This window comes from Anthonomus grandis, chromosome 7 (genome assembly GCF_022605725.1).
Source record: "Anthonomus grandis grandis chromosome 7, icAntGran1.3, whole genome shotgun sequence".
Taxonomy (NCBI): domain Eukaryota; kingdom Metazoa; phylum Arthropoda; class Insecta; order Coleoptera; family Curculionidae; genus Anthonomus; species Anthonomus grandis.
In genome coordinates this window covers 50,263-61,921 of record NC_065552.1, presented here as the reverse complement: position 1 = coordinate 61,921, position 11,659 = coordinate 50,263, and the positions used below count along the sequence as shown (strand labels likewise).

At 30.8% G+C, this 11,659-nt stretch overlaps 1 protein-coding gene across 7 annotated transcripts in view; it reads left to right on the top strand.

The window, feature by feature from the left end:
- Window positions 1-11,659, top strand: part of LOC126738457 (glutamate receptor ionotropic, NMDA 2B) — a 62,831-nt gene that overhangs the window by 39,294 nt on the left and 11,878 nt on the right. For all 7 annotated transcript variants that reach the window (XM_050443815.1, XM_050443813.1, XM_050443817.1 and 4 more), the window contains 3 exons: window positions 3,421-3,479; window positions 4,477-4,740; window positions 11,196-11,425. In XM_050443815.1, coding sequence (XP_050299772.1) covers window positions 3,421-3,479; window positions 4,477-4,740; window positions 11,196-11,425 — 553 coding nt within the window. The remainder of the gene's footprint in view (window positions 1-3,420; window positions 3,480-4,476; window positions 4,741-11,195; window positions 11,426-11,659) is intronic.

Here is an 11,659-nt window from a genome sequence, read left to right as displayed (position 1 = left end):
CCATCCAGTTTAAATTAGGATCAGCTGACATGTTGACCCAGAGGTTTCAACTTTCACATACGTAATGGAATAGAATTTATATAAAACCGGCTATAAATAAAATAAGTAATACGTATATCTTGGCAATTCCATTGCAAGCAGGTTTCAAAAACAGAACATTTTGTATTTTCCTTGTATACGAAATATTTTGTTCGGCGGTAAAGTCAGCGATATACGTGCCCATATTTGGATGAAAAATTATACACAATCCGATACCGATAAATTGCCTTTTAAATTGCAAATTGGTTTAACTTTTGAAATTCGAATTTATCAGAACAGCTTATTTAATATAATTGTAAACGTAATACGTCTCTGAGTTTTAGGATGTAGAGCCAGAAACTAAAACATTCATTTTTAAACATTAAAGACTCTTAGTATAGTTTCAAATACGATTAAACATTGTCTTAATGATTACATTTGCATTTGATTTAATTGTACAGCATCGTCCTGAATCGTTTTGTTCGGTGCTCGAGGTAAATTATAGCGAGTTTAGGTTAATTAGGTGCTGTATGTTATATGTATAATGGTTGTACGGGACAGACTCTAATTTATTGCGCTTTATGTCGATGTTAAATAAAGTTAGTACATATATTTTATTATATGCAGACACTACTGCACAATCATTCGTAAAATGCATAACTTTTTTAATTGAATATATTGAATATACAAATAAATAAATTAAAATATCTTAAAATATATTTTGAGTAGTGTTTAAGATATTGGATGTTTCTGACAATACTGGCCTCTAAGGCAAAAGTTTTTTACTAGCAAAGGTATTTGAAAACATTCCATAACTTAAAATATTTTATTGGAAAATATTTAGGCCCTAAACAAAGTTTCTCAAGAAATGTTTTCTCAATATTTCACTATTTGTTTCATAATACTACATTATGTAGTTTTTAAAATATTAGATGTTTTTGGCAAGAGGGACCTCTGAAGCCAAAGCTTCTTATTGGATACGCCACTGGAAAACATTCCATAACTTATTGGAAGCCATTTACACTCTAAACAAAGTTTCACACGGAATGTTTCCTCATTCTTCCACTGTTTCTCTTATTAAGTTACCTTGAGTAATTTTTAAGATATTGGATCAAAATCAAATGGTGGTATCCTGCCTATCCTATATAGAAACGTCTTATATGCGTCTTTCGTCACCCACAGAACGTTTGTGTTTTATAATAAAATTCTACTAGAAATACCTTATACCTGGGTCACAAGGGCTTAGAATTACTAAGAAATGTTTTTCAATATCAATTCAAAAATGATCATAATTGAAGACATTGGAGGTCTCTGGTCACGCACAAAGTGTTCCAGTACAATTTATCAAACAGTTGTACATTCAAATTGTACTAAACAATTCTTGCGTACGAAAAAAATTGAGGACTCACGAACTGCAAAAGGCATAAATTCGTCGATAATTTCTATATTTTCTATATTTCACATAACTACAAAAAACTTATGTGAAAAGAGAAATGGAACAATAAATGAGGTCAACTTCCTTTTAAAAAACACTTGCGTTCCTGTCACCTAGAATTTGATAAATGTTTGTTAGTTAAAACTGTCTTCAAGACTTAAGGTTATTAATCATCGATAGGCGCTAACAGAATTTGACGTTTTACAGTAACAAATTATTGTAGGAACCGCTTGATATCAAGTTAACACAATGTAAACGTAATTTAATGTGCCAGAATAGCCTTTTGCCCTTATGTTTTGAAATGAACATTACATTTTCAATAAAATGGTGTTTTGTTTTTAAGAATTACCGATAAATGCAGCTAATTTTAGTGCATTTTTTCCTTCTACTCCTGAGTTTTAGAACACTCCGTTTATATGGTCTCCCTTTAACGATTTAAGAGGAGTATTCAATTTGTTTTTTCAATAAATAATTAGTCTCCTAAAAGGTTAGTGATTACTTTCCTAATAAGCTTTAGCAATACTATAGAGAACCTTCGAAGCTCTTGCTCATTATTTCCAATTAAGTGCGAAAAGTAAACTTCCTTGTCCGAGTTGTTTCCACTTTTCTTTGTTAAAGTAGAACATAATAGGACAATACGGTCGGAAAGTAACGCTGACGCTTAATATACTATAAGGGGAGGACATAACTTAATTTTCAAGGAACATTACGCTATTTTATCGTAAGCATAATTTACGGAAAAACTTTTCACATACTCTGACAGTTATAAACGAATAAAGAGGTGTTGTCGATAAACTCTTTTTTGGACCCTTTGCCTACGACTTTAAAGGACGTCACAACTTTAGGGTAAAGATAAGATCTACGAGTTTCTTTAAATCAAGTTTTAAATGAATTGTAACCAAAAAAAAAACAAAAAATGTTCAAATTTATATTAAATGATGATCAGGATAATAAATCCAACAAAAAAAAACAGAACTCACATTTATCAAAAAGTTTTAACAATTTTCAGTTTCGGCCTTAACTTTTTCGTAATGCGAGGGTTTAATTTGTCAGTTGGATTATAAATAACGCCCGTTTCTTTCGTGGTTTCTTTTATATTTATTATCGTTTGTTTCCAGTTTCGCTGCAATAAATATTTTTAGCTGTTTATCTCAACAAGTAATTTAAATAATAATTACATAAATAAAGTCAAGGTGTTTTTCTAATGGTAAACCATTTTACTAAAGGTAATTAATTATTACCTCTAACTTGAAGACGGGGAATAAATGTGTGGAATAAATCAATCGTCTTCTAATATTTATACTCAACATAAGATTTAATTACGTTTGACAATATTGTAGCATTTTTACTCGTTCATTCGGTGTGAATTAAAACAATCAAATAGTCAACTAATTTACTTACATACTTACACTACGAAACAAGATCACTTACTACTACTCGAAATATGTACATATTTATTTTCACCGTATTTATTAACATCAATTTATGTCTGATTTAAATCTCGCGGCAATATTTCGAATTTCACTTCACTGAACTGACAACTGACTTGCGTCGGCTGTGCGGCTCCATTATATACTCGGCAAAACGCTGTTCCGGTAGATTCTCGCCAACTTTCGAGACGCCGTGTGGTGTGCAACTTGTGTCATTCGGAAATAACGGAAAATCACCTAAGTTTTTGGTGTTTATAATATCGTTACAGTATGTCATTTCAAGCCTTTATTTTTATCTATCGAAGAACTGACAAACACCAGTTTGTCAGTTCTTCACTTCTTTATGAAAATGTACCCTTCCTATATTAATACTGATAATAAAATATAATACTGATAATAATTTAAAAAAATTGATAATAAGATGAAAAGAACGTGGATGATGGGGAACAAAAAAAAAATTAATAGAAATAACAATCAGGACATTTTCAAGAGAGAACACCAACTTAAAAATTTATTTATGTTTTCTCTTACTTACAGGTGTCCATTTTGATACGTCCAGTCAAAGTTTAGTAAACGAGATAACCACTGCCATAAAGGTGAGACTTAATTGCATTCAATTTAAAACATTGACAAACATCGTCAATTTGAAAAGTTCTCACCTCTATTATCTCGAAATCGATTACGTTTTTATAAACTCACTAGAATATGTCAATTTATTGTCGAGGGGGAACAATTTTTATGTAGAAATCACTTTGCCTCTTTCAACCTCTTACCCCCCCGAACCTGCATCTCAAAAGTCTTAAATAGCAATAGTAGTTAAGTGATACCTCATTTGGAAGAACTTTTTAATCTCTACATTTAGGCACCTTATTTTTTAAATTTCAGTGCTGCGTTGCCAAGTTGGCGTTATTGAAACATTTTAAATTACTTATTATTAGACATCATTCCTGTAAGCGTTTTAATTACGTTAAAGCTAAGATTATTTATCCAAACATGCCTTTTTAGGTTAATATTATTTTTATTAAACTTTTGCATAGTCGTTACAATTATGGCTGAATAAATTGCTTTAATCATGGTCTTTACAAAAACATTCTGAACATTTATTTTATTAACACGTTTAGTTTATGAGGTGTTCAAAGGGTTCTCCATTGTTCTCCAAACAAAAATAAAGTCTATTCTCAAATTCTTTCCGAACATTCTGGAAGAGCCCTACATAACCTTGTAATTCTTCTTTTTAAATCGTCGATATTATCAGGCTTTGTAAACAACCGTTTTTATATGCCCCCATAAAAAAAATCAAACGGTGTTAAGTCTGGTAACCTAGCAGGCCATTCGATCGGTCCCTTTCTACCAATTCCTTGGTTAGGGAATCAGTTATTTAACCACTCTCGCACTGGCCGAAAATAATGCGGCGGAATTTTATAAAAACCTAACCCGTTTCGAGATAATAGGGGTGGCAAATTTTCAAATTGACACCCTGTATAAGGCAAATAAATGATGCTCCAATGGTATCAAAAATGAATAAAAAAAAACGTAAATTTTTTACTACAGTTGTAAAACAATAGAGATAATTTCAATTGGCAATTTATTTAGGTGTATGCTCACGGGGTGGACGACTTCTTAGCGGACAAAGCAAACCGAGGGCGGTCCCTCACTACCCATCTGTCCTGCGAAGACGAGGGGGCCGCGAGGTGGGACACCGGCGACCTTTTCTTCAAATATTTGCGTAACGTGAGCGTGGACACCGAACAGGGAAAACCGAACCTGGAATTTACGCCGGACGGGGTGTTGAGCGCATGCGAATTAAAAATTATGAACTTGAGACCGGGAGTGAGTAAACAAAACTACTGGGAAGAAGTAAGTAAATAGTTGTAATGAGACTACGTTTTATTATTATTATCATATATTAAGTTCACCTATCGTCGAGGTTTTAGCAAAAGGCGTTATAGCAAGGTCCAAATAAAGAACACACGTGCTATATATAGTGCGACTCTTAATTTTCCACCCCCCCTTCTTATCGTTTGAAGGTGTTTATAAAAAAAAATTTAATTTTGGCCACGTTATTAGCAACATTAATATGGCGATGGGACGCTATTTTGAAAAATAAAATTAAATAGAATGGCAGCCTTTCAAAATATTATTTTTATTCATTTTTTATTTTCTTTATTATACCTGTTCACAGCTAGGGACCAAAAATTAATATTTAGGTTTCTAAGGATGTGTGCCAATTTCAAATTTTTATATAAACGCATTTAAAAGATAAAAGGTATGGGGACAATTAAGAGCCGCACTATTAATGTCTGTAATAGTTTTAGGTACTATTCGAGTAGGGTTTTTACTAATTAAGTGAAACCATTTGAGTATATATATAATATCGTTCACTTTGTCTATATAATAGTAGTATAGCCTATATAATAAGTAGTATGACAAGTATCTAGACTAGGACCATCCTTTCGGTTTGACAAAACACAATTCACGTATTTAAAGACATTCACATTACAATCCTTATCATCGTGTTCACCGCTATATTGTCCACACACCTTACTTCCTTGACAGTCATTAGCAATATGTCCATATCGGCAACAGTTAAAAAACAACGCCTAATAATATTATAGTTATTAAAAACTAAACAACGATTCCAGCCACTGTTAAATTTTTTCTTTCGATAAAATAACTATAAATGCTATAAAAAAGTTAGACCCAATTTTCCCAAAAAAGTCTTTTCAATTATTTAGAGTTTTCTGAACTAATGGATGGATTTATCTGACGCACCATTATAAAAAACACCGTTATACTTCAGTGTCATGGGCAGTCTAACATTTTAAAATTTGCAACTTGAGTTAAGATTTAAAATCCTATTTCACTCGACTAAAACCGCAATTTATTCCTAAAATTAAAAACATTTGTCCTTAGTAACGAACACCCATGTTCGCAGAAACTCGCGATATTATAGTTATTTAAGATAAAATGTTAGTCCAAAATCACTTAGTCTAAAAACTTATTTCTGGTTAACATAAAACAAAGTTTATCGTTTACTCTCCAAATAGTGAGTAAACTTGGTTTGTTTTGGCAGCATATTAGGATAATGGTTTTTTAAACCGGTTTATTATATTAATTTAAAAAAAAAACAAAAATAGACCTAATGACTTGCGAGAATGCCAACAGAATACATGCTGGAATATTACATCTAAGTGTAAGTACGTATTTAATTTTCACTCTGTTTTAAACATCCATATTTTTAGTGACACCTCACTGATGCATATTTATTTTGAACAAGGATACACCCTAATTTATCTATTTAGAGTTTCCACCTTAATTAATCTTATAATATTGAATCTATTATGGTTCACATTCTATTGATGAAATAATAAATTAAGTTCGCACCATCCTACTAAGAATCCCTTAGGGTCCAAAGTTTCGTGCTAGAAATTCCCGTTGCTTTCGAAATCGATGACTTAGGGGGTGATCTGTAGCAAATACAGTTTGCTTTAACAGCGTAGTTAAGACAATAAACCTCGTGTTTTAGATATAATAGTTTCCGAGATACTGTCATTTTTGGGGGTGGCATTTTCGCCAATTTTGTAAAGCGTTTTCATTTCTTTAAATCTGTTTATATCTCTTCATAACCAAGTATTTTGAGGGAACAAAATTCAGTGAAATTAATCCATGCCGTAGTTCTCTTATTAGCCGAAATATGACATTTTTGGAGGACAATTTAAAGTTTAAAAAATTCTGGAAAAAAGGCCTTTTTATCAATCTCAAAAGTTCATTCCTTAAGTCTTACGAGCTTTTTACATTAGAATAACAATACGTCAAAAAATATATATATATTCCTTAAAGCTTCGACGTAATATGAAAATTTATTCGCATGCAAGTGTAATTTTTCATCATTTCTGCGCCCTTTGGACTTATAAATCATGATTTAGCTCGACCGCGTTTACAAAGGAAACAAATAGCTCTGGGCGCATTACGTGTTTATATGATTGTAAGGAAATGCTCACCATGTTCTATTAAGTTTATAGCCTTGGTCAGATCTTTCTTTGAAATGAGTTTTATCCCAAGAAAAAACTTCTTAAATGTTCGGTGGAGAACATTTATGACACGACATTGAAATGTATTTATAGAAGAGTTACCGTAAGTTACTGTATTTAATATCTAAGGGAGAATCCACTAAACGGGGATCGCGGCTATATCTCGTGAACTGCCAATCTGACATTAGATTTTTTTTGACATCATAAAAGTGGCCATGAGAATATGCTGGAAATTATTTTTCATTTCCAAATTTGTCCACTAGGGCCATAATAATTTTAATAACGTATAATAGAATTTTTTTTATTTTGCCAGCTTTTTAACGTAATTTTATATGTTTTCCAGGAGTTAGAAATAAGAATTCTCGTTTTCCATCTAAATCTTACGTCTTATTTTTACATAATTTGGATTAGCCCGATGCCTAGATACGATATATAAACTGCTAAGGGAGGTGATAAATAAATAAAAAGAAATCCAATAATTCTTAATGCCAACTGACATACCCGTATTAAGTATCGTTATAAAAATTATTTTTTAATTTCACTAATAACTCGAAAAGTAAAAAAGATAGGCGACTGCGTTTTTTTTTAGGTTTTTTCTAGAAAATCTATCGTACCCTTTTTATAAATTGGTGTCAGATACGACAGTTTCCATTTTTCTGGTATTAATGTAGTTTATTAACTGCGTTTAATATTTGTATTACTATTAAATAAAAACATGCGTCATACAAAGTTACTATTTATATATTTAATATTAAACGAGAGTCCGTGATTATAATATAGATTCAAGTTTCCTTTGACAAGATATTTCTATATAGAGGAAATGTCGATGCAGTGTATCATTAGATTTAATTCTACTAAACGTGGTGCGAGTTTTCAAAGGCGAACAGAACAGAACGAGCGCGAACTTTTGGTCTTTGAGCTAAATAAAACACTTAAACAGAGGAAGTTCAAAAAGAAAAACTAACATCGACGACGAATTTCCCGTTTCGCTTTAAAAGCTGAAAGAATTTTCTCTGTGTCAATATTGAATAGCAAACGGTGTTTATACCTGCTATAAAATATATTGTTAAAAAAGGTACTTTATTAAACGGTCTTTCTAAGCAACACACGATAATTAAATAAACGTCTATTTTTGGTTTTCAACATGTGTATATTTTTGTTTGAACCTGAACAATAAATATCACATAAAATATCCACATGATATACATTGAGGAATATATTATTTTATTTATGTTTTAGTCACGTTTAACAAGAAGGTTAATAATGAAAACATTTTGTCGGACTTATTAATAATACCTTATTAATAATATCCATTTATTAATTTATAAAAGTTAAACGTTAAGTATGGTATTTTGTATACTATTTAAAGACATTTATAAAATGCATTTAATGGAGTGACATTTTTTTATCAACGAAGATATTTTTTTTTTATTTGAAGCTGCGTTTTATGCATCAGAAGGCATTTTTCGATTAAACACCAATGGCGCCCAACCATTGTAAAAATGTTTAGTAAAAAAAAGAAAACCACTACATATTTCTAAAATAAATTTTATTTTTTAAATTTTATGTAAATTTGTATTCTTGACTTCTTTTTAAATGTATATCTTATTTAGTATAATTATTACTTTATACAATCAAAAATTTACTAAAAAATCGTAAATATTAAACAATAATAATATATGATGTATTGCTTGGGTTAGATTGTTCCTATTTTTAAAAAGAATTAAATATTAATTAAAGTTTTTTTACCACTATGGGCGTTTTATTCATAATAGGCACTTCTAGGAATTTTTAAAGTGCTCCTACAGATTGGTGCTACCCATACATATAATAAAATACATTTAAATAAAAGAAACTATCTATTTAATTTTTATTTATATCAGTATACCATTTTAGAAAGTTTCCTAATATTCTCACTTTTCCTAATATTGTTTAAGAAGAAAATTAACAACTTAGTAGAATATTCAAGAAGCTTGGGGAGATTTAAAGTGCGCTCAAACCCGGCGGTTCCAAAATAAACTTTGCCACTAAGGATTACATTTCTGAGTTGAAGAATTCGATTTCTATTTTGGTTAACAAGTTGCCCATGCATAGTTGAAGAGCCACTTTAAAATCCGTATATTCTGTATGTTTGTTTGCATTTACGAAAAAAAAACATTTTAGTAAACTCACATCGTATATAATATGAATAAAGTATTCTATACGTTCTAACGCTCATATAGCTTCATGATTCTTTCTTATTCTAGATTACAGTCAAAGGAAAAAAAATAGTTGAACTCGTTAATTTCCGGTTAAAGGCCACCACCATTTCTGTGGAATGGCGGCACTATTTAGAATAAATTTAACTTTGCGACAGTTGGAAATTAACAGTCTATTGTTGCCTCTCAGAGACTTAGTTGGTTTCGACACAATTTATCGTTTAGAAATTTTCTACATTAGCACAAAATTTATTAAATATATTGCAAAGTTTTTTCCGTTCTTTAGATGTGAATTAAAATTATCGAGAAATACTCAATTAATTTATTTACACAGTTAAACTACTAAACACTTACGACTACTAAAAATATTTATTCTCGCCGTTATTTTATGTACAAATATTTATGTTTGATTTAAATCTCGCGCCAATATTCCAAAATTTACTCCCAGCCAGTAAGTCCTACTTGCTTCTGCGCTGTTTTTGGGTCTTAATTCCGTCAAAATGCGCCAACCGATTTTCAGAGCAATAATGTCACAAAATTGTCAAAATTGGGTTAAATATAATATAGTAGGTTTTGTCAAAAATTATCGGCTGATTTATCAAGAAAGGGAGAACACCTTGAATGAACTGAGTTATAAAACGTTATGTCACACGAAAGCCGTGCGTATTTTAATAATAATTATACCAATAGTTTTAATTTTAAAACTGTATTTTTTAACCTAGATAATAAAAAGTTGTCTATACCCAAAAAAAATCTGATTTTTTTTCAAAACTTAATGATTTATTTTAAAAAAACTGAATTTCCACTTTCCACGCTATAAAAAATAGCCTAACTACTGCAATTTTTATGGCGATAGGCTTTGTTTTCTAGAAATAAAATAAGGTTTTTTCACTGTTTATTCAAAAACCTTTAAGGTTATATAAGAAAAGTATAGATACAAAAAAAACCATAAATTTTTATCACCTATAATTTTTTATAAAGCATTTTTTCTCAGATAAATATTTTCTGCAAAAAAATCGTTTTTCATTAACCCTACCCTTAACCGCCTCAGCCACCACACAACTTACCAGTAAGAAATTATTTTCAAAACTCATTGTTTTCCAAAACAATATGCATCAATAACAACTGGTTTCGTCGTTAATATCTAATCTAATAACATAGTTTGTTTATATAAATTTGATATTATTATATATATGTTTATTGATAAATATATTACAAAAACAGTGGTATTAGATTGAATATTATTATGGACGAATAACGATGATTTTTCAGAAAAATTTCATTAAATATTTGAGGTGTAGTAATCGAGTTTAAGAACTAAATATAATGCCGAAATTTTCTCTCTTTTGTAAACAGAATCGTATATGAAAACCGTATATTCAACAGTTTCATAAATATACCTTGACCATATACGGTTGATAAATATATCGAAACCAAAAACTTACTAAAAAATCATTGAACGAATATATTTTAACGATAATAATTGATGATGTGTTGCTTTGTTTTTATACACGCAGTTAGTATGAATATATACAGTCTTAAATTTTAAAAATCCATTTTCTCAAAAACAAATTTTTGTGACATCTATGGTTTTCTCGGATACTCTAATGGCTCTTCAAGCAACTACTGAAAAAGTCATTAAAATCCATATACTAAAAATTAAGATAATGACATTTTTCTCACTGGAGTGCCTGGAATGAATAATATAATTTGTCTCTAATTGGCAACTAATTAATTGGATTTCTACTGGCTAAAATTTTGCAATTTTAATGCTACTTGAGAAATTCATATTTCAGGTACTAATAGATAGCTATTAATAATTTTTTTATCCTTACTAATTTTACATAATGATATTAAAACTTACCATTAATTACACAGAACACTGAGTAGCCTAACTCATTTCATCTACTTATTCACCTTAAGCACTATCAACAACCTAATCAATTCAAAGTTCCGGAAATTTCTGTTAACTTTCGAGACGTCGTGAGGTGTGCCACTGCAATCATTTCAGAATGACGGAGAATCAGCTCGTTTTTCGGTGTTATTTTACAATATCGTTACGATACGAATTATTTATTTGCAGATCGGCGTTTGGAAATCTTGGGGCTCTGAGGGTCTGGACATCAAAGACATCGTCTGGCCCGGTAATAGTCACACTCCACCGCAAGGGGTGCCCGAAAAGTTTCATTTAAAAATTACCTTTTTGGAGGAGGCGCCTTATATTAAATTGGCCCCTCCCGATCCAGTTACTGGTAAATGTTCTATGGATAGAGGAGTGTTGTGCAGGGTGGCCAGCGATGAAGCCATTACTGAGTAAGAAATATTTTAGCATACTTATTTATTTTATCTTTCTTTAGGTACTATACTATGCATGTAAAATAAATTGGGCTCATCTGAAAATCCCACCAGTAGCAACATGAAATACGATAAAATGCACGCTTTTCCCGTAGAACATCCGGGATAACAAAATGAATCGGAGCGGTAAACGAGAGTTATCTCCCCAAGGTTTTTGTTGCCAATTTCCGACGAGTTCCTGTGAACGTCTCG